General features: G+C 38.7%; 1 protein-coding gene across 1 annotated transcript in view; it reads left to right on the top strand.

Annotated features, from left to right (window-relative positions):
* irf4a (interferon regulatory factor 4a) overlaps positions 1-25,118 on the top strand; it is a 28,685-nt gene extending 3,567 nt beyond the window's left edge. Inside the window, exons 3-9 of the mRNA XM_056470423.1 lie at positions 2,089-2,275; positions 8,125-8,216; positions 10,043-10,199; positions 16,888-16,989; positions 17,378-17,770; positions 22,004-22,116; positions 22,699-25,118. Coding sequence (XP_056326398.1) covers positions 2,089-2,275; positions 8,125-8,216; positions 10,043-10,199; positions 16,888-16,989; positions 17,378-17,770; positions 22,004-22,116; positions 22,699-22,839 — 1,185 coding nt within the window. The 3' untranslated portion in view covers positions 22,840-25,118. The remainder of the gene's footprint in view (positions 1-2,088; positions 2,276-8,124; positions 8,217-10,042; positions 10,200-16,887; positions 16,990-17,377; positions 17,771-22,003; positions 22,117-22,698) is intronic.
* The last annotated feature ends 2,288 nt before the right edge of the window (positions 25,119-27,406 follow it).

Raw genomic sequence — 27,406 nt, 5'->3', positions numbered from 1 at the left:
TTATCATTTGCTTGTGTTTTTAAGGCCTGCAACTGTTTTCAGGCACAAGCAATTATACCATTTATATCTATAATATTGATTTATTTTATTGAAGTATTTTACACTGAACATTAATGTTGTTAGACATTATTAAATAATGACTTTTATTGTCGATATCACTTTTATATCTGCACTATAGTATTAATCTATGCTTTTATTTTGTTTATTTTATTTTATGCGTGATTCACTCCTATACAGAGTCATCCCCGTCAATCTAAATGAGTGAATTCCTTCCAAACAGAGCTATTCAGGCTGTCTGGTAAAATTGTTTTCATATCCCAAGATATATATATATATATTGCTGAAAAACAAAATATCTCAAAGTCATATTTCTCCAATATCGTGCAGCCCTATTATGTGCTGTCATCATGGCACAGATAAAACAAATCAGTTATTAGAAATGAGTTATTAAACTATTATGATTAGAAATGTGTTGTCTGGGGGAATAAAATGAACAGGAGGGCTGATAGTCTGACTTCAGCTATATATATGTGTGTATATATATGTATGACATTTTTTATTCCACAATATGGTTGGTTAAAGTGTAAGTTATGATTTATTGACTATGATTTTTCTATTTTCTATGTTTACAAACTTTATTTTTGTAGACTTTTATGTACTTTTTTTTCAACTGTGTAACATCGGACAGTTTTGACTCATACTTTGAGTGTTCAAATAACTTTTGGGACAACCTTCTAAATCAGAGATGCCCAAACTCAGGCCCGCGGCCCAAATTGGCCCTTGGAAACCTTTTGATTTGGCCCACCATTTCATCTAAGAAGAGTGCAAGATTGATTGGGATGGTTTAGAGATTGTCATTTCAAGTCTACTGCAACCTTTTGTTTTATTGTTAAAAACTGAAATGAAATGAAATGTTTCAATGAAATATCGTGAATTATTCAGATTTAGTTTAAATGTAGATACTGTCACCTGATGGATAGAGGACAATGCAGAGACCTTGGTGAGCAAATCAAGGCAAAGGCAGATTCTGCTTGACTAATGTATTTAGGATTCACCACTTAATAATAAGTGTCCTTAACTACTGTGTACTTACACCAAAATTAATAACTCATTACGATGTACTTATTGTGTAAATACATGTATTTACTGTGTACTTGATTAAACGCCTGTATTTAATTACATCTGTAATTAAATTCTGTAACTACATTTGTAAATACACTGTTGACTATTCCTTACACCTTAACCCAACCCTACCCACACCACCAAACATGTCCATAACCCGACCCCTATCCCAATTCAAGAGCACCACAAGTGTTCTCAAATGAACACAGTAAGTACATTGTTTATGAACACAGTAAGTACATTGTATTTATTGTTTTGATGCAAGAACAGAGTAGTTAAGGACACTTAATATAAAGTGGGAGCATTTAAATTAATGTTGTGTTTTTTCATTCATAAATATTATAAAATTAATTAGGAAATTACCCATGGCAACTTTAATGTAAGACAATTTTGGTATATTTAACCACGGCTCATAATAATATTTGGTTTTTGGCTCTTTATATGAATAGGTTTGGGCACCCCTGTTGTAAATGTGCAGGCATTACATGTTTAAAACAAACAAAAATGGCATTGATTACTCCATGAAGAATCTTTAATATCAACAAAACGTTTTAATTCCTCAAATCTTTTCCAAAAATTCCTCAATTTTAGGATCTGTTCACCTAAACATCACTGTTCTTCCCTGAAAACCTACACTGCAAAACATGCTTTAGAGTTTTTGTTCTAGTCCAAATATCAGCAAATTCTGAAATCAAGAAGTATTTTTTAGATGACCACAAAAGTGTAGTCTTGTCTTTAGAAATAATGAGTCCAAATTAAGTGAGTTTTTCCTTAAAACAAGCTAAATAATCTGCTAATGGGGTCAGCAAGCTGTCTTGTTTTCTCTTTGAAATCAGAGTATTTAGCGTACACCGTTGGTGACATGTTTGGTTACACTTCAGTGTGAAAGTAGCTGTTCTCTTATTTGGTAGAAAGTTCTTCATTTCCCTTGGTCTGACTCTTCTGTCCTGCTCTTGATGACTGCAGGCCTGGGCTTTATTTAAGGGCAAATACAGGGAAGGATTGGACAAACCAGACCCTCCGACGTGGAAGACCAGACTGCGCTGCGCCCTGAACAAGAGCAATGACTTCGATGAGCTGGTGGAGCGGAGCCAGCTGGACATCTCAGATCCATACAAAGTCTACAGGATTGTGCCTGAAGGAGCAAAGAGAGGTAAATCTCACACTCGCATGATGGGTTATCTGTTCTCTGAGAAATATGAGTGGCTGAAATGTGTTAGACAAACCCAATGTTGGGTTAATGCTGTCAATTAAATGTTATTAACAAATTGCATGCATCGGTCGAATGGTTTCTACTTTCTACACTCTAAAAATGCTGGGTTTTAACCCAACGTTGGGTATATGGACAAACCTGATGTTGGGTTAATACTATCAATTAGATGTGTTTTAATATACTGTATGCATCAGTCAAAGGTTTGTTGGAGCTTTATTGATTTGTACACTCTAAAAAACTGGGTTGTTTTAACCCAACCTTGGGTATGGACAAACCTAATGTTGAGTTAATACTGTCAACTAAATGTGTTTTAATGTATTGCATGCATCAGTCGAAAGTTTGTTACAACCCTACGCCTTTCTGTGCTCTAAAACAATTCTGGGTTGTTTTAACTCAACATTGCGTGAAATATTTATAAGCAATGTTGGGTTAATACTCTCAATTAAATTTGTTTTAATATATTGCATGCATCAGTAGAGGGTTTGTTGGATCTTTACGTCTGTCTGCACTCTAAACACAACTTTAACCCAATGTTGGGTTAATGCTGTCAGTTAAATCTGTTTTAATATGTTGCATGCATCATTAGAAGGATTGTTGGAGGTTTCTTCTTTCTATACTCTAAAAAATGATGGGTTGTTTTAACCTACCATTGTTTTAACCAAATGTTGGGTATGGACAGACCCAATGCTGGGTTAATACTATCAGTTAAATGTGTTTTAACAAACTGGATGCATCAGTTGAAGGTTGGTTGGAGCTGTACTTTCTACAATCTTAACTCAACTTTAACCCAACATTTTTAACCCAATGTTGGGTATGGACAAACCCAATGATGGGTTAATGCTGTCAATTAAATGTACTTTAATACATTGCATGCATCAGTAGATGGTTTTTTGGAGCTTTTCTTCTTTCGACTGTCTAAACTAAACTTTAACCCAACCTTGGGTATGGACAAGCCTAATTTTGGGTTAATGCTGTCAATTAAATGTGTTTTAATATATTGCATGCATCAGTCAAAGGTTTGTTGGAGCTTGACTGATTTGTACACTCTAAAAAATGCTGGGTTGTTTTAACCCAACATTGGGTATGGACAAACCCAATGTTGTGATATTGTCAATTAAATATTGTCCGTTTTAATATATTTAATGCATCAATAGTAGGATTGTTGGAGCCTTCTTCTTTCTGTACTCTACACTAAAAATGTTGGGTTGTTTTAACACAACGTTGAGTTAATGCTGTCAATTACTGCATCAATAGAAGGATTGTTTGAGCTTTCCTTATTTCCACACTGTTAATAAATGCTGGGTTTCTTTGCGTTGGGTCAAATGTGGATAAACCCAATGTTGGGTTAATACTGACAATTAAGTGTGTTGTAATATATTGCATGCATCAGTCAAAGTTTTGTTGGAGCTTTACTTCTTTCTACACTCCAAGAAAGTAGCTGGGTTGTTTTAACCGAATGTTGAAATATGCAAAAACGCAATGTTGGGTTAATTCTTTAATTTAAAGTCTGTGTGAAATCTAAATTTACAATGTTTATTTTGCTAGCAGACATTATTATTCTTAAAATCAATAATTCATCTTCAAGTTAATCCATTAAAACAATCCATCTAAATCGGAGCGTTTACTTTGAATTTTGGAGCGTCTCCTTCTGTTGATGTAAACCTAAGGGTTTCCATAGCAACTGTACATCAATATTCTTAATCATGCCTCTGTTAATTAGTTTGCTATGAGGGGATGACAATCAAAAGAAAGCTCTACCCCCTACTCAATATTAAATTTCAGTTGTGAACTACATCAACATACTGAAATAAAGCCCCGCCCCCTACTCAATATTCAGATTCAGTTGGGAGTACATCAACATACTGAAATAAAGCCACGCCCCCTACGTAATATTCAATTTATGCTGAATGTACATCAACCTACTGAAATAAAGCCCCGCCCTCTACTCAGTATTCTGTTTCAGCTGGATGTACATCAACATACTGAAATAAAGCCCCGCCCCCTATTCAATATTCAGTTTCAGTTTGAAGTGCATCAACGTACTGAAATAAAGCCCCGCCCCCTACTCAATATTCATTTTCAGTTTGAAGTGCATCAACATACTGAAATAAAGCCCCGCCCCCTACTCAATATTCAGTTTCAGTTTGAAGTGCATCAACATACTGAAATAAAGCCCCGCCCCCTACTCAATATTCAGTTTCAGTTTGAAGTGCATCAACATACTGAAATAAAAGTCTCAGCAGCTTCCAGTTTATGTGGACTTTAAGTTTAAATGACACTTTTTAACCCAACAGTTGGGTTTGTCCATATTTGACCCATCATTAGGTGAAGACAACCCAGTGTTTTTTTAGAGTCTAACACACAAATGTGACCCTGGACCACAAAACCAATGTGAAGTTTTATGAGTTTATATTTGGCAATAGCCATAAATACATTGTCGGAGTCAAAATGATTTAAGACAAAAATTGTTAGAAGTTAGCAATGTGGCCTCAACCCAACCCAACAATTGGGTTAAAAAGTGTAAGATAAACATAATTAACCAAATGAACCCAACCTGTTCCAAATGAGTCACAACTACCCAGCCGTTTTTGAGTTTAAGTAAAGATGTTTTGTATATTTCCCACTGTAAATATATCAAACGTGTTCTTTATTAGTTATGTGCATTGCTTAAGTTACTTTAGATAACCTTAAAGGCTAATTCCTCAATATTTAGTTCATGTTTACAACTCTCAGATTCCTTTTTTCCCCTAATATTGTCCTATCCTCATACTGGGTTCACATCAGATGCAAAATTGCATGAATAATTCACGCTATTCGTGCATAAATAGACGCGTGAACATTTTGAGGTCACTCACTTTATTCGTGCATCAAATTCATTTCCAATAGATGCGGATTCATGTCATGGGCAGGGCTTGTTAGGGCTTCTGTCAAAATATTTGACAGCCACTTTAATAAAACAGAGAATATGGTTTCCAGCAGTGTCTTGCTTATTACTGTAACTTTCGGGACAACATGTAAGATTTGATGTGTTGTATCATGCTCAAGCCTTCATTTGAAACCTGAATATTTCACCAAACAGATTTTCTGCCCGGTGACTCCAGCTTTGTTACTAAATGGCTCAGGTGGATTTTATTGAGACGGTCGCTGTGCTTTATGTGCTTTAGAGAGGCTGAAAAACAGCGTTGATTTGTTCGGAGCCGTGTCTGAGTGCACTAGATCATTTCAGAGGTGCAGCAGCTTTGTGAGTTCATCAACTCCTCCAGAAACTGTATCTGGATGATGGAAGTAGGCATGGGCCGGTATAAGATTCTGATAACCTTGGATAAAAATATCACGGTTTGATGGTATTGTGATCACGGCTCTAAAATATATTCTTATTAAATGTCCGAGTAAAAACCTTTTTCCTCTTTAAACACAAAATATTTTATTTTGAGAAACATTTCAAACATTTTGGGACAGTAAACATGTCAGGCTAAATAATTAAAGTGAATCATTGACCTCTGCTGTCTTCATTTGTTTCAAAAGCACCGATTTCTTTACTATTTACAACATCATCTTTGGATATCTTTCCTGCTGAAGAGACTGTTGTCCTAAAAAAACTACAAAAAAAATGTAAATTAAAAATGTTGGGGATTTTAAAACCTTGATTTTTCCAAACCGCAGTAAACCTTGAAAACGGTTATCGTCCCACGCCTAGATGGAAGCTTTCAACAGTGCTTTAGACTTGAGCCGAGCCCAGTTTGATGAGCTGTAGTCCGGTGACGACAGGAGAATTTCCTCTTGGGACACCAACAACAGGCACTACGTCATAATCACACCCCAGCAAGAGCAAGCTCCTGATTGGTTAATGCAGCACGAACGTCGACTAAAACTCAGATTTTCCACCTCGAGCGATTCATTCGCGTGGCCTCATCCGTGTGAATCGTGCCTGAAGGATGTCTATTCGCGTCTTTGCATTGACTTAACATGTAAATCACTCGCGCTTGACGTTTCATCCGTGTCTGATTTATGAAAGCTGGTTTATTTAGATTATGATCAAATCTCAATTAAGATTTATTTAAATATATTTTTTTCTGTTAATAAATGGTGCATTAAGACCTGCACTGGGTTGGGTTGTATGGGTCAAATTAGCACAAACCCAACAGTTATAGGGCTGCGCAATATTGGGAAAATCTGACATTGCGATATTTTGTTTTGCTGCAATATGTAAATGGAATATCAACCAGATGATTTGAACAGCTCAATTTGGAAAGATTTCATTCATTTAGATCCACTGGGATGATCAAGTCTTTTTCTATATGATGCATCTGCATAAATGATAATAAATTACAAGCAAAAAATACGATTAACAGTGTGCAATTATAGTCTAACAGTATTTAAATACACAAATTGAGCACTCAAATGTAAAATAACATGCTCATCATTGTGTAAATAATAATCAATAGTAATCTTTTAATCTTTAATAATTAATCTAATCCTGTGATGTGATCATTGCAGATACACACGTTGCAATATTTACGCTCAAACGATATATTTTCAGCCCTAAACAGTTGGGTTAACATACAACATCCCATTGTTTTTGAATGTGTGTTGCTCAGAAAGCACTCGAAGATGAAGGCATGCTCTGTGTTCACATTTAATATTGCTTCTTGCCCTCAGTAAGTGAAGCAGGAAGCTAAGAGGAAGCCACTGCAAGCTTTTTATAGAGAGCTTCGGTTACTAAGTGCAAAGCAGCGAACAGCACAAGTTGCCCCTCAGAGCTTGCATAACATTTCAGATGTTGGGTCGGGACCATCGAGAGCGCTGCTTTGACCCTGAAGGTTTCGAGGGCTTTGCAGAATTTCGCTGATGTGAGAAAACGTTGATTCACACCTTTATATAGTTGCTATTCTTAGAGCTCGTGAATCACCTGCAAAGTAGTGCCAAGATCTAAATGAGTGTGAGAAGGTTTGCATAAATATAAATGTTGAAAATGAAAATATATACTGCGTTTATATATACAGCAGGAGAAATAAGTATTGAACACGTCAGCATACTTCTTAGTAATCATCTTTCTGAAGTTGCTGTTGACTTGAAATGTTCCCCGGATGTTGATAACAACTAAATAAATATTTTAAAATGAACCTAATTAGTTTACAAATGAAGTTCTGTGCAATAAAATCAAATGACACAGAGAAAAAAGTATTGAACACATGAAGAAAGGAAGGTGTAGTTTTGCAGTGAAAGCCCAGACAGCAGCTGAAATCTCTCAGTAGTTCTTCAGCAACCCTCTGCCCTTCCTCAGTGATAATGAATATCAGCTGCTTCAGTCCAACATCTACATTAGCAGGAGGATGAAGATGAACACAGGGCGGACATTTCAGCAAGACAATGATCCAAAACACAGCCGAGGAGGCTCTCAGATGCTTTCAGAGAAAGATAATCAAGCTGTAGAATGGCCCAGCCAATCACCTGATCCGAATCCAATAGAGAATACAGATTAAAGTTCAGATTTGATAGACGACACCCACAGAAGCATCAAGATTTTGACACTCTGTTGAAGTCTGTGAGAAGCTCACTCCTGAGCAATGCATGTGACTTCATTCTCCATATGAGAGGGGTCTTTAAGCTGCCATCACCAAAAAACCCATTTTTATTTAAAGTATTAAACACGTTTCAGTAGTTCAGTGTTTCCTCCTTCTGTCATTTCATTGTTATTGTTAAGGCGATTGAAAATAAAACAATTAAGTTCTCCCAAAAAATCTAAATTTAAATGAATATGAATAGATGTTTCTTTTCTGTATTGTTAGGCTCTAAGGCCATCAGTATGGAAGAAAACCCGACTCACGTGACGTCTCTTGGTTATTCAGTGCATTCTGCTTATCCAGCTCTACAGCCGCAGGTAAGACACTTTTACCACGTCACACTTTTCAACAGTATTCATTTCCCTGTACTCAATGTCTGTTTAGCATTACACTTGGATGAAATGGCCCAGTCTGGTGTCAGCATCAAATATAATTGACAAAAGTCAGTTTATAAAATAAAAAATTAAATAAAAAATTAAAAAAGCTTCTGCAATGAAAATGTTGGTTAAAAAATGCAAAACAAAAATATTGGCAAAAACAATTATGTAAAAATGACAGCTGGTGTTTGGTTTTAAATAGATTGTCAAAAGCTTGGAAGTGATTCTTTTTGGAATTGACTCTTGATTCTTAACACCTCTAAATCAAGGAATCAATTCGTTTTAGAATCGACGATCAAGTCTAAGTGACTCAGATTTAAGAAATCAATTCTTTTTGGAACTGACTCTTGATTCTCAACACCTCAAAATCAAGAAATCGATTCTTTTTGCAATTGACTCTATTCTCAACACCTCTGAATCAATGAATCAATTCTTTTTAGAATCGACGATCAAGTCTAAGTGACTCAGATTCAAGAAATCAATTCTTTTTGGAACTGACTCTTGATTCTCAACACATCAGAATCAAGCAATCAGTTCTTTTTGTAGTTAACTCTCAATTCTCAATACCTCAGAATCAAGGAATCAATTCTCTTTAGAAACGACTCTAGATTCCCAACACCTCTGAATCAAGGAATTGATTGTTTTTGGAATTGACTCTCAATTCTCAATGCCTCAGAATCAAGAAATCAATTCTTTTGTAAACAATTCTAGATTTTAAAAACCTCAGAATCAAGGAGTCATTTCTTTTTGGAATTGGGAGTCAATTCCTAATTGCCTCAGAATCAAGAAATCAATTCTTTTTGAAATCGATTCTTGATTCTCAATGCCTCAGAGTCAAGAAATTGAATCTTTTTTGGAAATGATTCTAGATTTTCAATACCTTAAAATTAAGAAATCGATTCTTTTTGGAAACGAGTCTAGATTCCAAACACCATGGAATCATTTCTCTCAATGCCTGAGAATAGATTCCTTGATCAGTTTTGGAAATGACTCTTAATTCTCAATCCCTTCAAATCTAAGAATCAATTCTTTTTGTAATTGACTCTTAATTCTCAACACCTCAGAATCAAGGAATGAATTCTTTTTAGAATCGACTCTCGATCCTCAATGCCTCAGAATCAAGAAATTGATTCTATTTGGAAATGATTCTAGATTCTACACCATGGAATCAATTCTACTAATTGACTCTCGATTCTCAATGCCTCAATATTGAGTACTTGATTGTTTTTGGAAATGACTCTTGACTCTCAATGCCCCAGAATCAAGAATCAATTCTTTTTAGAAATGATTCTAGATTCTCAACACCTCTGAATCAAGGAATTGATTCTTTTTGAAATCGACTCTCAATTCTCAGCACCTTGAAATCAAGGAATTAATTTGTTTTGCAATCAACTCTGGATTCTCATTGCCTCAGAATTAAGGAATTGATTCTTTTTGGAAACGACTCTCGATCCTCAATGCCTCAGTATCAAGGAATCAATTGCTTTTGGAAGCGACTCTAGATCCTCAACACCATGAAATCAATTCCACTTGGAATTGACTCCCAATCCTCAATGCCCCAGAATCAAGCAATGGATTCTTATTTGGAATCAGCTCTTAATTAATGCCTCAGATTTTATATTTCTGGGAATCAACTCTCAGTTATCAACGCTTCTGAATCTAGGAATCAGTTCATTTTTGAGGAGTTGCTAAATGCCCAAAAATCAAAACAGTTCAGTAGCAGTAGCGACGTTTCTGATGCTCATGTGATTATTGTTTGTCTGCAGATGTCAGGCTTCATGCTTCCTCAGGACAGGCGAGACTGGAGGGAATTCAACTCAGATCCGCCTCACACACAGACGCCTCACACTGATCTACCGTACGGCCAGTGTCCGTATCCACCGTCTCGCTCGCTGTCCTGGCACACAGCACCCTGCGACAACGGTACAACCACACAACAACATCACCATCCTCAGATCCTGCGCATTTATAGTTTTCACATCACGTATCTCGCATAACCGGAGCTCAGACTGAAGGCTGAAAGCCTGGGAGCTTTGGCACATTAAATGGTTAAGCCCCGCCCACTATGTTATATGACTGACAGGTCATAATAACCAACCAATCATGTTTCGTTTTGTGTGCACCCTTTGCATGTTTCCTTTACAAATATCTTTACAAACAGGGTGTCCGCAGGGTCTTAGAAAGGTCTTAAATGTCCTGTGAAGTGCTTTGAAATATGCATATTTTGTTTGATGTTAGACGTAATCGCTACTGAAACACGAAGAAAGGGCGGGGCATAGAGTAGCTCCTCCTCTTTTAAAAAAACAGCCAGTAGCTTTTCATTTTCCTCAAAGCTCTGCCAGTAAGAGAGATAGAGCTCAAGCGCATCAAATAAACAGCCAATGAGAAGAAGGGGGCGGGGCATGTCAGATACTAGAGATCATTTGATTGGTCGGAAGATTTAAGGGGAAACCGAAGTAAAAAATAAAAGATTGATCCATTTAGGCGGAAGTGTCAAACTGCAAGCTTCATATGAGGTTTCTATCTTCGAAACACGAGGTTTGTCACTGTTTTAGAGCACTCTAGATTATAGATATCGTTAAAACTAACACACTGATACATCTAAAACATCCTTCATGGGACCTTTAAAATATCTTTAATTTCAAAAGCTAAATTTTAGGCCTTAATAAGTCACTGAAATATTGTGTTTTAGGTCTTAAATTATTTAAAACAGGTCTTAATTTAACATTATACATGTAAAGTTACACAAAATTGGGCAGGCACCCATTCAATCACCAACAATACATCTCAAACTTTCACCCAACGTTTTATTTATGACTCTATTTACCAATATGTTTTAATAATCTTCCCTAAGAGAGCATTTGTTTCTCTGTGTATTTATAGTGACGACACTGACTGTGGTGCATACATTTAGTTTATTAGAGGTTTTAAGGCAAGGCAAGTTTATTCATATTGCACAATTCATAGCTCTTTACATAAGCAGGAATAAAAGAGACAAGTGTAAAGACATAAAAATAAATAATAAAATGATTTAAAACAGATTAAAATGTGTTAAAATAGGTTATAAAAGAATGAAAAAGAAAAGAAAGACAATAGTGCTGTCTGTCGGACGTATCACAGTCTCATTTAGTAAAGGCTCTGACATTGACATGCTTTTAAAGCGTGTCAGTTAAGCCTGTCATGATATCTGTTTTTGTTGTAGGATATATTACACCAAAATATACTGCAATAAACAATATTATTGTTATTTTAAACCATGCCACTCATTATATAATACCAGAACGTCACTATAATAGCATCACTATGCAAAGAACACATCATATTTCATTCTTAAGAGTATTTAATTTAATTATAGTCATCATAACAGTTTAATAATGAGGCACTGGAATCAGAATCTGATCCTAAATATATAATAATAATAAGTCAACAAGGTAAAGAGTAACAGAGGCTGATATCTGCTGCCAGATCTATTTTCAGTCATCAGACACCCACATTAAAATATACTTCAGTCATTTATAGTCAACACTATAGTGTTTTTAGCCATACTGACTCCTCCAATAGAGATAGAGATGTTGAGCAATCAGCTCAAATGTTGCTAGCATTGGTCTTTATGTATGGACGATATATATTGCATCACAAAAAATGATTGAGCTCATGTCCATGTGTTGTGTGATAAGTCCAGATATTGATTTTTGTGATAAGCCTAATGTCGACATCTAATATTTTTATTCTAGAAAACAATGGAAGTGCATTTGAATGATAACAAACAACGGCAACATGCAAATGCAAAGAGTCACAAATGTAAATAAGCGAGAAGATTATTATTAAATATATACTAAATAAAGGAAAATCAGGAGAGCTTTCTTCCCTTGTGTAAATAACACTCATGATGTATAATAATAATAATAATGTAATCTATAGAACAAAAGTATTCTGATCATGAGTGTTTTAAAAAGGAGTTTACTCTCACCACAAGTAGACTGAAGAGAAACAAGGATTCAATGTAAACAAGCTGGATTTAAACAAACAAATTAAGTTGAACATTACTAAATGTAGGGGGGGCTCAGTGATCATACTTGCCAACATTCAGATCTAAAAATCCGGGATATTTTATGCGGGGGTGCGCGCAAAGTAAAGAGTGAGAAGGGGGGTATGAAGATGGTTGTGTGTTGGGTTCGGTGCGCATAGGGACTGAGCCAAAAAGCTAGCCAGACTGTACCAAAAAGCTGGGGGATTGGGTTGATATTCTGGGAGTTTTCCGGTAGACAGAACAATACGGGAGATGGGCGGGAGATGGGTCTGAAATACAGGAGACACCCGGGAAAAACGGGAGTGTTGGCAAGTTTATCAGTGATTAGCACTGTGGCTTTACAGCAAGAAGGTCGCTGGTTCAAGTCCCAGCTGAGTCAGATGACATTTCCATGTGGAGTTTGCATGTTCTCCCCGTGTTGGTGTGGGTTTCCTCCGGTTTCCCCCACAGTCCAAACACATGCTCTATAGGGGAATTGATCAACTAAATTGGCCGTAGTGGATGAGTGTGTGTGTGAATGAGTGTGTATGGGTGTTTCCCAGTACTGTGTTGTGGCTGGAAGGGCATCCGCTGTGTAAAACATATGCTGGAATAGTTGGTGGTTCATTCCGCTGTGGCAACCTCTGAGAAATAAGAGACTAAGCAAAAGGAGAATGAATGAAGTTTTTTCGGATGAATGAATTTTCAGGGGTCACCACAATAGAATGAACCACCAATTACTCTGGCAGGTTTAATTGATCTGTTGACTAAATTGACCTGTAGTGTGTGTGTGTGTGTGTGTGTGTGTGTGTGTGTTTGTCAGGGTACAGCGGGGTCTTAAAAAGTCTTAAAATGTTTTAAATCTTTAAAAAAGCTAAACTTTAGGCCTTAAAAAGTCTTAAATCTACTGAAATGTCGTGTTGTAGGTCTTAAATCTTTATTAACAGGTCTTAATTTTCCTTTGTTCATGTATAGCTACCCAATCTGGCCATTAACACCCATAAAATCACCAACAATCTCAATAAAACCTTTAACTTTTTATTTAAAAATACCATTTAATTACATTCCTTACAGTAACATTTGCTTAAAAGTTCTCCATTTATTCACTGCTGAAGACACTGACCTGACCTAGATTTTTGATCTTTAAATTATTACTCATTCATTTTCTTTTAGGCTAAGTCCCTTTATTAATCTGAGGTCGCCACAGCAGAATGAACCGCCAACTTATCCAGCATATTTTTTACACAGCGGATGCCCTTCCAGCCGCAACCCATCTCTATACATTTATTCTCCCAATTCACCTGTACTGCATGTGTTTGGACTGTGGGGGAAACCGGAGCACCCGGAAAAAACCCATGCGAACACGGGGAGAACATGCAAACTCCACACAGAAACACCAACTGACCCAGCCGAGGCTCGAACCAGCGACCTTCTTGCTGTGAGACGAAGCATTATCTACGGCGCCACTGCATCGCCCTAAATTTGTATTATTGTATTACTAAATGGGTTAAATTATAATCAATTATTAAATAATAATCAAAATTATTGACCATTTTTAATAGGTCAAGTGAAAATCTTTTTGTAACTGGGATATTTGAAAAAAATCTTTAGCATTTAGCCCTGTAAAAGTCAGAAATTTCATTCATAATGGTCTTAAAAATGTCTTAAGTTTAACTTGGTGAAACCTGCAGAAACCCTGGAGCGTGTATGGGTGTTTCCCAATGTTGGGTTGCAGCAGGAAGGGCGTCCTCTGCGGAAAATATGCTGGAATAGTTGGCGGTTCATTCTGCTGGGGCGACCCCTGATAAATAAAGGGACTAAGCTAAAGGAAAATGAACGAGTTACTAAATTTAATGTGTTTGTTTAAATTCAGCCCATATAAATTGTTTGCAACCACTGACCTCAAGAAATGTAGTAAATCCAGATTAATCCATTAGCACCGGTCTCTGCTGACAAACACACGTTCGCAGTTATCACACACACACACACACACACACACCAGTGTTTAGCACATTTTTCAGAGAAGTTATTGTCTATTCTTGGTGCAAATGCTCGCACTCGATGGCTTGTTCCTGTAATGATTGAGATGAAGGTTTATCAGAGCCAACAACATTTAATAAAAGAAACAGGAAATCCATTTTAAAGGCACTCTGCATCTATTCATGTTTGGTTATTAATGCCACTTCTCACTCGGCGAACTCGTCACTGACCGTACGCGCTCAGAGATGCTTTATTACCTGCTAAAGGTGTTAATTCCCTGCTGAAGGTGTTAATTACCTGCCGAAGGTGTTAATTACCTTCACGTCTTTACAGAATGACTGTTTACATTAGTGCTTTTTTGTTTTAAATGATTACTGTTAAGTCCCTGGTGTCTCTAGAAGTGAAGTTTCAGCTCAAAATAACACACAGATAATGTTTCTAACTCTTTGAAACTGACCCTTTCAGGCTTTGATCCTAATCGTGGTGTTTTGGTGACTGTTGCTTTAAATGCAAATGAGATTGTGCTCTTTTAAAAAGAGGGCGGAGCTACTTATGCCTATTCATCAGCATAGTGACAGATGTAAAACAGCACTAGTGTTGTCAGTGCTGGTCAGGTGTGCGTGTGTGCTTCAGTGTGAGTGTGTGCTTCATGCTTCTGTCAGTCTCCTGTCACTCCTCATCTAAAACTCCACATCTATAATCCTCTTAGTCTATGCTGACATTATCTTCAGCAGCTCAAACACTCTAATGGCTAATGGACAGACGGCTGCTTCTCACTCAGGACTGCTGTTTATGCTAATGAGGGAGTGATGGGCACTAGTGGGCGGGGCTTTCCCCTTCTGATGACATCATACAAAGGGAGAATGCCAATCGAAGTGTTTCATTCATCAAATCTGATTATAACAAACACAATTAATAATGTTGACCATTAGAGGCTGGAGATATTCACACACTGCTGACACACAACTATGCTTAAACCCCTTATAAAGTCATTTTTGCATAATAGATCCCCTTTAAAACAGCATTTTAGAATAAAATGTTCTTCATCAAGGAAACTAGTAGCTGTAGACCATAGCTGCAGTCTTTATTTTGTTTTCAAGTATAATAATTGGATGTTTGGGTCATTTGATTACAATTGAAATGATACAAATTGATTCCCTAAGACATAATTCACAAACAAACGCTATCAGTGGCACCTCAAACCAGACAATAAAGCATCTGTGAATATATGAGGCAGTACTGATTGGTTCATTGTTTATTTAATTTAATTAAATTCATCTTTAGTTCTGTAGCGCTTTTATAATGTAGATTGTGTCAAAGCAGCTTAATATAGAAGTTCTAGTGAATTGAAACTGCGTCAGTCCAGTTTTCGGAGTTCAGTTCAGTGTGGTTTAATCTTTACTGCTGAGAGTCCAAACACTGAAGAGCAAATCCATCGATGCGCAGCTCCACAAGTCCCAAACCAAGCAAGCCAGTGCCGACAAGGAACAAACTTCACCAATTGACCACTGAAGGAAAACAAACCTAGAGAGAAACCAGGCTCAGGTGGGCAAGACTATTTCTCCTATGGCCAAACTTCTGCAGTCTAGACGCCGGAGGCTGGAGAACGCTGGACGTCCATCGTGGAGGAGCTGCAGGTGTGAGTAGGTCACCGGCGGGTGACTCATCGGAGACTCATCTGTCACCAAGTCTTTCAGGAATCAGTCTCACACTCTCCACTCCTCCATAACCGCAACAGCATCTGCTCAGGATACGGCCTGGTCCAGGATTATGGAGACCTCTAGAAGTCCTCTATGGTTTCCATCATCTCTTCACAGGTCATAATCTCTAGAGGTCTCAGGATGTGATCCCCAGGTGGAAATAGAGAATAAAGAAAATAATTAGCGTAGCTGCTGTTCATAGTGTATTCATTTATTCATTCATTCATTCATTTTCAGCTTAGTCCCTTTATTAATCAGGGTTCGCCACAGTGGAGTGAACTACCAACTTATCCAGCATGTGTTTTACGCAGAGGATGCCCTTCCATCCACAACCCAACACTGGGAAACACCCATACATCCACACACAGACACTACAGTCAATTTAGCTTACTCAGTTCACCTAGAGCGCATGTGTTTGGACTGTGGGGGAAACCGGAGCACACAGGGAGAACATACAAACTCCACACTGAAATGCCAACTGACCCAGCCGGGACTCAGACTAGCGACCTTCTTGCTGTAAGGCGACAGCGCTACCCACTGGGCCACCGTGTCACCCATAGTGTATTGAAGCAAGAGATATTAAATATCAAGGCAAAAATGAAGTGCTATAAATAAAAATAGCAGCTATATGATTAAACACCAGGCTATGCAGTTTAACTCATCTCCCCTGTCGTCGTCCTCAGGTGATTATTGCCATGTCACAAATCTATAAACTTTTGGCATATTGATTAGTTCATTAGTTTTGAGTTTTCGCATCTGTTTCTCTAATTTCAGCACCATAAATGCATCTAAATTGCATATATTTCAAGTATCGTGCAGCTCTACTTTCATAATGCTCTACTTTTGGAGCCACACAGCCAAATCGAGTGTCATCTGTGGTAAAATCAGCCCTTTTTAATTGTGTTTCTTGTCCACTTTTCAGGATACCAGATTTCAGGCTCCTTCTACACATACTCGCCCTCAGAAAGTCACCCGATGGCGATGGATCCCAGTATGAGATCGGCTGAAGCCATGGCCCTTTCAGGTGAATCAGCCACAATCCACATGAAATCAGAACATACAATGTAAATTTAGAGTTTGAGTAAATCGATGCCCTTTCAGCTGCAACCCACTACTGGGAGACACCCAAACACACTCATTCTCACACACACTCATACACTACGGCCAATGTAGTTCATCAGTTCCCCTATAGCACATGTGTTTGGACTGTGGGGGAAACCGGAGCACCCGGAGGAAACCCACACCAACACTCCCCATCTGGGACTCGAACCAGCAACCTTCTTGCTGTGAGGCGACAGTGCTAAACTGAAAAAAAGAATAAACAAGGGCGCTTATAATTCTGACTTCAGCTGTATATAATATGTACGCACCAGTTTGTTTTTCTCAGTCTGGATGTGTGTGTGTTTCCTCAGACTGCCGGCTCCACGTCTCTCTCTTCTACCGCGAGTCTCTAGTGAAGGAACTGACCACCAGCAGTCCCGAAGGCTGTCGGATCTCCTCGTCTGCGTCTCCAGGCTCTCCTTCATCTCCGTCGTCTCCGTCAGAGGAGCGTCTGTATGGCGGGGCAGAGCCAGTGCTGTTCCCGTTCCCGTACCCTCAGTCGCAGCGGCGTGGTGCGGAGAAACTCCTGAACGTGCTAGAGCGCGGCGTCCTGCTGTGGCTCACCCCCGACGGACTCTACGCCAAACGCCTGTGCCAGGGCCGGGTGTACTGGGAGGGTCCGCTCGCTCCGTACGCCGACAAACCCAACAAACTGGAGAAAGAGCAGACCTGCAAACTGATGGACACACAGCAGTTCCTCACAGGTACGATCACACACACACACACATCAGCACACTCATCTCAGTGAGTTAGGGAACCAGCTCAAACCCAGAGTTTTCCTTTATTCAAAGTCCACATGAACCGGAAGCTGCCGTTTTTTAAAATAATGAGACGCAGGTCCTAGAGAAACAGAATATTAAATGATAAACCAGTAGGCGTGGCTTGTTTTTGTCAACTGTGAGCTGATTGGACGTAGTAAAGTAGGCGTTTCATTCAGAAAGATGGGGGAAAGTGTTTGGGGAGAGTTATTACAACCCAACAGACTCCGCCTCCTCACCATTTCCGCTTGTTGCCATGGCGATATCAAAACTGACAGGTGAAGGGGCGTGGTTAAGCATGTTAGCCCCGCCCAATACCTCAGACAGATTTAATCTGAGAATTTAACTGGAAAAACAAATAGGAAGTGCAAATTCAGATCACTCAGTTAAGGATAACAAGGGAAAACTATTGTTTGCTTCTTAATGAGATGCACAGATGAATTGTTCAGCACAAAACTAGCAATGTGAGCTAACAAAATCAATATGGTTAGTTTTGATTTCATGTGGACTTTAATGTCTTGCACGTGAGACACGAAGTCCAACCTATTGTGTTTTCTGAATGTCTACAGCTACACCAACCCTAAACCCAACCTCATAGTTTATCCTGGGTATAATTAAAGAAACATTTACACTATCTGACAAATGTCTAGTTGTGAATCCCAGTTTTAAGAGCAGCAAATAATAACTCGACTTCTAGTTGATCATAAAGTGTCAGAAGGTGGATTATTCTGCTGAATCATCTGTTGATCTGCATCAATCATCACAAATACTGCAGAAGGCCTACTGGAACCCACATGGAGCCAAGATTCATGAAATCAGTCAAGTTTGGTGAAGGAGAAATCATGGTTTGGGGTTACATTCAGTATGGGGGCGTGTGAGAGATCTGCAGAGTGGATGATCAACATCAACAGCCTGAGGTATCAAGACATTTGTGCTGCCCATTACATTACAAACCACAGGAGAGGGACAATTCTCCAGCAGGATAGCGCTCCTTCTCATACTTCAGCCTCCACATCAAAGATCCTGAAAGCAAAGAAGGTCAAGGTACTCCAGGATTGGCCAGCCCAGTCACCAGACATGAACATTATTGAGCACGTCTGGGGTAAGATGAAGGAGGAGGCGTTGAAGATGAACACAGAGAGTCTTGATGAACTCTGGGAGTCCTGCAAGAAGGCTTTCTTCACCATTCCAGATGACTTTATTAATCAGTGATTTGAGTCATGTCAGAGATGTATGGATGCAGTCCTCCAAGCTCATGATGGAGTCAGACACAATATTCATTCTGTTTCCACTGCAGCATGAGCACATATTCTATACTGGACATTATTGAAGGTTCAGTGAGCAGACTTTAGTCTAAGCAGAGTCAGACCTTACTGTCCTAATCAAATCAGTCAACATCAAGACATGATCAGATTTTATTGTGCTCAAATAAGCCTCATCTAGAGGCCTTTACCTTTCATATAAGACACTTCTGATACCAAATGATCAACTAGAAGTCAAGGTATTATGTGTTGTTCCTAAAACTGCGATAGGCCACAAGACTTTTGTCAGGTAGTGATGCAATGCTAATTGACCTAGCTATCATCACTGTATATAATGCTATAATGTAGTTTAGTTGTTTCCTCATTCTGTGACTAGAAACCACGCCTGGTCACTCAGAGTGATTTCAAACACTCGACTGAAGTAAGTTTAGTTCATCTCTGTTTGTAAACAAGTGCATACACACACAAGACCTGCCGCTGTAGTGCATTTACTTATTGCACACACTGATTTTATCATTACTATACTACACAGGAAGACAGATTCTTAATTTGGGGAGAATCTTTTATTGGTATGTGCAAATGATAAGATATCAGAATATCAAAATGATAAGATATCACCCCTCCTTATGTGCGCAGTGAAAGAGAGTTTCTGACAGAACTCATTTACACTCTTTATTTCTGAAAACAAGATAATATTTTGTACTTGTCCAGAAAATGCTTCTTGATTTCAGAATTTGTATATATTTGGACTAGAAAACAAGACCAAGACGTGCGCTTTTTGCAGTGTGTGTGTGCAGTCAGGTGAGGAAAGGCCTGTCCTTTAATGTGTGTGTGTGTGTGTGTGTGTGTGTGCGTGTGTGTGTGTGTGGAAGCAGTGTGGTCGTGGCTATTTAATGTCTGTGTGTTTGGGCTTTTCCACCAATCCTGACCCTCATCTGCAGCGGCTGAAGTGTGTTTAATGTCTTCAGATCGCAGTATTGCTCAGCTGGAGTTTTTCTGTCTTTAATGAGGACAGCAGTGACTGTAAAGCCAAATACCAAAAGCAGGTCATTTGTGACCCTCGACCACAAAACCAGTCATAAGATGTTTTTTTTTTTTTAAGATTTACATTTAAAGCAGACCTATTCTGCCCCTTTTTACAAGCTGTAAAATGTCTCTGCTGTGTCTAGAGTGTGTGTGTTTGAGTTTGAGCTGAGAATAGCACACAGATAATGTTCTCCAGCTCTCTGAAACTGACCCGTTCAGGCTTTGATCCTTATTGTGGCGTTTTGGTGACTGTCGCTTTAAATGCAAATGAGATTGTACTCTTTTTTTAAAAGGGGCGGAGCTACAAATGCCTATGTGTCAGCATAGCAGCAGATTCAAAACTTGTGTCAAGCTGACATCATCAGAGATTACCAAAACTGTTTTTTAGTCAGTGGATTAATTGGCTCAGATTAATTGTTCATCTAAAGAATCGCAATGTGTGCTAGCTAAATAAAATATTTTGATTTCGATGGCATGGTGGCTCAGTGGTTAGCACTGTGGCCTCACAGCAAGAAAGTCGCTGGTTCGAGTCCCGGCTGGGTCAGTTGGCGTTTCTGTGTGGAGTTTGCATGTTCTCCCCGTGTTGCCGAGGGTTTCCTCCGGGTGCTCCGGTTTCCCTCACAGTCCAAACACATGCGCTATAGGGGAATTGATGAACCAACTTGGCCTGGTTTGTGTTTTCAACAGAACCAGACAAAAAAAAAACTGCATATTTAACTGTGCAGAATATAGAGGATATATTTTGGTGAATTTAAACAGAATAGTTTTATTAGACAGTTATATTTATTATAATATATCTATTTATTATTATATTTATTTTGATCTATTCCTCTTCCAGATAAACAGTTGCTTACCTTCATGTATTTCGGCAGAAAATTATGAATAAACATGACATAAATCCAGCAGCACGGATCCCTCCTGTGGTTGTTGCTAAAAGGGATACAGCTACGATCGGACGTTAACGAGAAGTATCTTCAGCTGTATCTTATTTACCATATTAGGCAGCCTACTATATTAGGTGTGCAATCAGACACAATGGCAAAGACACAAATCATAAAAATACAGCTTCTTTATTTTGCTCTTATCTAAAACGGTAGGGATTAAGCCAAAGGAAGGTTGTATAACTCTTATTTTTATTCATGATCTTACTTTCTTTCACTCCCCAGAGGATCTGACATCATGTACCTCACTCAGGACATGCGTTAGGGCTTCCCCTACCGTACTACACCTGAAACACGGAAGCGTTTTCTTTCATTAACTGCAGGGAAAGAGTTAAACGAATACATTTATCGATTTCACACACATCGTAACATCAGCCATACATGTAAAGCACAAATAATGTCCTTCAATTCAGTCACGTCCAGCCGCCATCATCCTTAAACCAATCTTCATCACTGTACGCTGATAGCTTTTCAGTCTGTTCCACTGCTCCGTTTGTTAGATGTTTGCTCCCACTTTCTTTTGCAGTCTGAAGCGCGTCAATTCGCACTACAGGATGTCTAAACGTAGCTATGCATTGCCTTCACATGTAAATCACTCATGCCTCAAAATAATCCCCCCCACTTCCATGTAATGCAATGCTTGCGAGGGCGCAGGTGAGACGTCATTTTTCGAGAGACACTCAAATACATCACGTGTGCTGCGTACGCAACGTCTAAAAGTCATGTAAAACAATTAATTGCAAACTGAAATAATTATAATTTGATTATATGGTTTAGAATTGGATGTTTTATGAGATTATTGAAATTTTTTGCGATTTATTTTGCAAAAATTTGCGACTTTCTGTTGGATTCGGTAAAAAACTAGGAGGTCTGTGTATTACTGTTGAAAATGTGAATGCAAAATTGAGATCTACATTGGTTTTGAAGTGTGTTTTTGCGTTTTATTGTAGAGCTGCAGGGCTTCATCCATCACGGTCGCCCCATGCCTCGCTCTCAGGTCATTCTGTGCTTCGGGGATGAGTTTCCAGATCCTCAACGGCAGAGCAAAATGATCACAGCTCAGGTAAAATCACATTTCACGCCTGCAGACGCTCATGCGTTACAGTTTGACAGCACATGAGGGGTTTGCACTGCACAGCCATACCGGGATCAGTTCAGTGCAGTAATTGAGTGCCATTTTTATAATGGAGCCTTTTCACTTGTGCGTGGGCATAGTTGGTAAACTCAGAGTGCAGTGAATGGGAGAGCACAACAAATCACTTGTTTACAATCCTATTAGCTGAAATAATAACATAAAAACTTCATGATGGTGTTATAAAGACTTTCAGAAAGAGGAAAACACTAGTGTGAGACTGATAACGGCAGCCTGAAGAGAGAATAATGTCAGATTTACTGTGCTGCAATCATGCATTACACACACCTCACACAAGCGCTCGCGCGTTTACTGTAATTTGATGCAAAGATGATATCATACACACATAAATACGTATAAATGTCCATATGTTTATGTAAAAAATATATAAATATTAAAAACTAAAGGATTTAAGATGCTGATGAGCGTTAAATGAGCCATCAGCCAATCAGAATCAAGCCTTCTATAATATAAAAGGTTTATTATTAATATCCTGAATGTGCTGATCGTCAGGTGGAGCCGATGTTTGCCAGACAGCTCCTGTATTTCGCCGGTCAGACTAACGGGCATTACCTGCGCAGCTACGAGCTGCAAAACCCTGGACCTTTACCTGTGGAGGACTATCAGCGGAGTCTACAACACCTGACAGAGTGAAAGAAGGGGAAAACAGCCGTCTGCGCTGAGCGAGAGCGCGCTTTTACATCTAAAAACTCTCACAGATCTGCAGACACACTGTTATACTGAGGCAAATCTGTTGGAAAAGGTAAATCTGACTGTTCATCACACGGTTTAAACTGTTTCTGGATGCAACTGTGAGCTTAAACAAGTCAGAGTTATCAGCCCTCCTGTATATTTCTATCTCCAACACATTTCTAAACATGATAGTTTTAATAACTCATCTCTAATAACTGATTTATTTTCTCTTTGTCATGATGACAGTAAATAATATTAGACTAGATATTCTTCAAGACACTAGTATTCAGCTTAAAGTGACATTTAAAGGCTTAACTAGGGTAATTAGGGTAAAGTTAGGGTAATTAGGCAAGTCATTGTATAACAGTGGTTTATTCTGGAGACAATCCAACACTAATATTGCTGAAGGGGGCTAATAATATTGACCTTAAAATGAGTTTAAAGCAATTAAGAACTGCTTTTTCAGAAGAAAAAATATTATAGGAAATACTGTGAGAAATTCCTGAACATCATTTGGGAAATATTTGATGAAGAAATCCACAGGAGGGCGAATAATTCTGACTGTATCTCATGATCTTATTTTACATTCCTAATACCCAAACCCAACTACTACCTTTTAGTATTAATAAGCAGATGATTAGTAGTTTATTGAGCTAAAACTCCTAATAACGGGTTGTTATTAGTGTGAATTGTACATTTAAAATAAAGTGTGAGTTTATATCTCAAAATTGTGAAGCTTTTCCGCTGAATTGTGAGTTTTGTAACTTTTGTAACAGGACATCGTCAAACGTAAACACTGCCAGAATTCTGTCCTTTTTCTGAGTTTAAGGTTGTAAATTTGCAAATGTGAGTTAATATCTAGGCCTGTCATGATATCTGTTTTTGTTGTAGGATATATTGCATCAAAATATACTGCGATAAACAATATTATTGTTATTTTAAACCATGCCACTCATTATATAATACCAGAACGTCACCATAATAGCATCACTATGCAAAGAACACATCATATTTCATTCTTAAGAGTATTTAATTTAGTTATAGTCATCATAACAGTTTAATAATGAGGCACTGGAATCAGAATGTGATCCTAAATATATAATAATAATAAATGTCAACAAGGGAAAGAGTAACAGTGGCTGATATCTGCTGCCAGATCTATTTTCAGTCATCAGACACCCACATTAAAATATACTTCAGTCATTTATAGTCAACACTATAGTGTTTTAGCCATACTGACTCCTCCAATAGAGATAGAGATGTTGAGCAATCAGCTCAAATGTTGCTAGCATTGGTCTTTATGTATGGACGATATATATTGCATCACAAAAAATGATTGCGGTCATGTCCATGTGTTGTGTGATAAGTCCAGATATTGATTATTGTGACAGGCCTATTAGTATCTCATAATTATTGCATTTTTGTCATACAGTTTGACAACAAAACCAAATAATATATTTGAAAACTTCTAGATTTTCAGATTTAAACTCTGAATTGTGTCTCACAGTGTCTCTGATTATGTTTTTAATGCAGATTTATAATTAGAATTGTGAGAAATAAACATATATTTTTTATGTCTTTACATGTATGATATTGAATACAGTCATTTTTGTGAGTTTCTGTAAATACTGTAAGGCCCAATCCCAATTCTACCCATCAGCCCTTCTGCTTACCTCTTTCATACCTCTTGGTTTGGAGTGTGGTCCTGAAAAATCTCCATTTCAAGAGCTATCTAGCCCTTTCCCCTTAGCCCTACGCCTTCAAGCTAAAGAGAATTGGGACACCCCTACCCCTTCACGTGAACACACAAAACAAGGGGCCTTTCTGCCTTTGCTTCTCTCATGAACTTGAAAATATGATTGGCAGAATCGTAGAAATGCTGGATTAAGATCGTCTAGGGGGTCGAATCGAGATTGCAATCTTGTTTCGATTAATTGTGCAGCTCTACATCGTACGATGCCAAATCGGTCGACATCGCCCAACCCTAGTCAAGAGATGCACAAATTAGTATTATTTGTCATTATCACGAATTGTAATCAACAAACAAGCGCATGTTCAAAGACATTCATAACCGCCTTCATGTTTTACCATCATGCTAAAGTAAAAACACCAAGCGGCAACCTCCCGCTCTCCCTCAGGAAGCCAATACGGAAGTAACTGAAACTGTAATTCATCAAAATTCCGCTAGTCCTGCTCCATAATAGAGCAAGTGGCAATTGAGCCCACTGTTAGAATGGCCAACTTTACAGCAGAAATAAAGGTGTTTAAGCCTGGTACAAAGAACCATTTTGGTTCATATAGCTATTATTACCCTCCATGACAACTGTGAGGGGGGTGAATTTTTTTATAACTCAACCATTTCCTTTATTTTAGGTTATATTAAGTTTGCATAATTAAGGGCGTGGCCACTTGAGTGACAGCTAGGTCTCGCTGGTCGCCGTCACTTCACCTCAGCTGAATCCGGCAGATTAGCCACTGATCTCGGCATATTCATCGTATTTTTGTTTTGTTTTATGTGGCTTTACACAGTCAGCTGCCTTTTGGACTTATTTCTTACAATTATCAGATGATATGGGATGCTGTGTGCATTTAATTGTGCTCACAAACCGTTCACATGGCCTCCGTTTCCCATGTGAGTAAAGTTATATACTTGTATACCATCTCTATAAATGTATTTGTTTGATTTAAGATCATTTATCATTAATATTTTTGTTTAGACCCGTAAAGCACTCCAGAATCTGACAGATTGATTAGCTGTAGGCTCTAGAACAGTCATCTGAAGCGTTATCATACAGTGTTAAGCTGCGGTCACACTTGACATTTCCTCCCATAGACTCCCATTCATACGCACGCGAATGCGTCAGACCGGAAACGCGGTCTCATGCGTTAAGTTTCGCAGGTTGCTGCGGTGCAAAGTTCAAGCTTGGTGAACTCTGACCTGTGAAATCGCATCATTTGACTGCGTGAGACCAATCTAGGATGAAAACACGACCTCTCTGGGCTAAAATGTAAAACATGGAGCAATCGCTCGCTTTTTAAAATGTCTAATAAGCTTGTTTAATCCCGCCCCTTTTCGCAGCGCCGCACGACAGAATTTCGCACACACAAAGCCCGGTGTGACCGTAGCTTCATGCTGGAGTTCATCAATAGTCTTGCATTTACTAACACACACTATATCTGAAGTGTTTGGATGTATTTCGCGTTTTCCTCCTGTAGAAAAACATCATAAGAACAATGTTTAGTGGCTCAGTGTATTACTACAGTGTTTTTAAAAGTCTAAACACTTTATTGATATAGTGTACAGCCAAGCACATGTGGTCAGAACACAAACGAGTCGCAGGTAATGAAGTATCGAGCGTTTCTCCCAAAGTAAAGTCTGTCTGACAGGTCTAAGCAAAGTGCCAGCAGGTGTCTGTAGCTCCGCTCACTCTCCGCCTCTTTGCCCTTGTTTGGTATCCCGCCGTGGGTGCGATGACGCGCGAACAAAATGGCGACGGTTGGCCGCGCCTACTTGTAGCTTCGTTTGCAGTGTTCAGAAACCTATGGGTGACGTCACGGATACTACATCCATATATTTTACAGTCTATAAAAAACACGCTAAATTTGGCGATCTATAATCCCTGATCATAACTCCTGTACAGCAGTCCCACAACATTATCACTGGATGACACTCGAACACTGTCAGAATAGTCTAGTGGCTGTGGCAGTGTCTGCTATTGAGCTTATTCTTCAGTGTGGAAGTGCGCTCGTTTTGGAACTTCAGATTCAGCTGCCTTTGGGAAAAATGACCAGGAATAATAAACAGAAAACGGTCAAACTTACTCTACAAACAAGTGTTTACATGACAATACAGACAAAGCAGAATAATATAAGAAGAGAAGACCAGTTTGCAACACCAAGCAGCAGAACGAGCTGTTTTTAAGTGAATGAGAGCGGAAGTCTCGGGCCAAAATGATTCAAATGGCTGCGCCCGCTCGTACGCGGAGAATACGGTGAATACTGCTTGTTTTGGTGTGTTTACATTGATGAATATGGCCACGGTGTACAGTAAATGCACAGTATTACGATCTCATCGCCACATTAGATCATTATAATAACATGATATACCAACACAATCTCACGCCAATTCGTAACTTTTTGACTTAGTGGCTAATTCGTATGAATTCGTACGATTTAATTCGTACAATTTAGTACGATTTGCTCATCCCCCAATGACGGTTGGGTTTAGGGGGTGGGGTTAGGTGCCACGCCTCCTTTTTAAAATCGCGCAATTTCGTACGAATGAACTCCGTGAGCCTCTAAACTGACAAAAAACGTAAAATACTTACGTTTACTCGTGAGATCAGACTGGATATACGCCTTCAGTGATTTCCTGAAGATAATCACCAAAAAACAACCCAACTGGAATAACTACAGCAGTCGCCATCGTCTGAAGCATGAGATCAGGATGACATCTGATGAGGTGTGCAGGTGCTGTAGTGCTGTCCCATTCATTAGGGGTAAACTGTGAAGCTCCTCCCCTTCACAC

This window comes from Danio aesculapii, chromosome 2 (assembly GCF_903798145.1).
Source record: "Danio aesculapii chromosome 2, fDanAes4.1, whole genome shotgun sequence".
NCBI lineage: Eukaryota > Metazoa > Chordata > Actinopteri > Cypriniformes > Danionidae > Danio > Danio aesculapii.
This window is presented reverse-complemented; position numbering and strand designations above follow the sequence as displayed.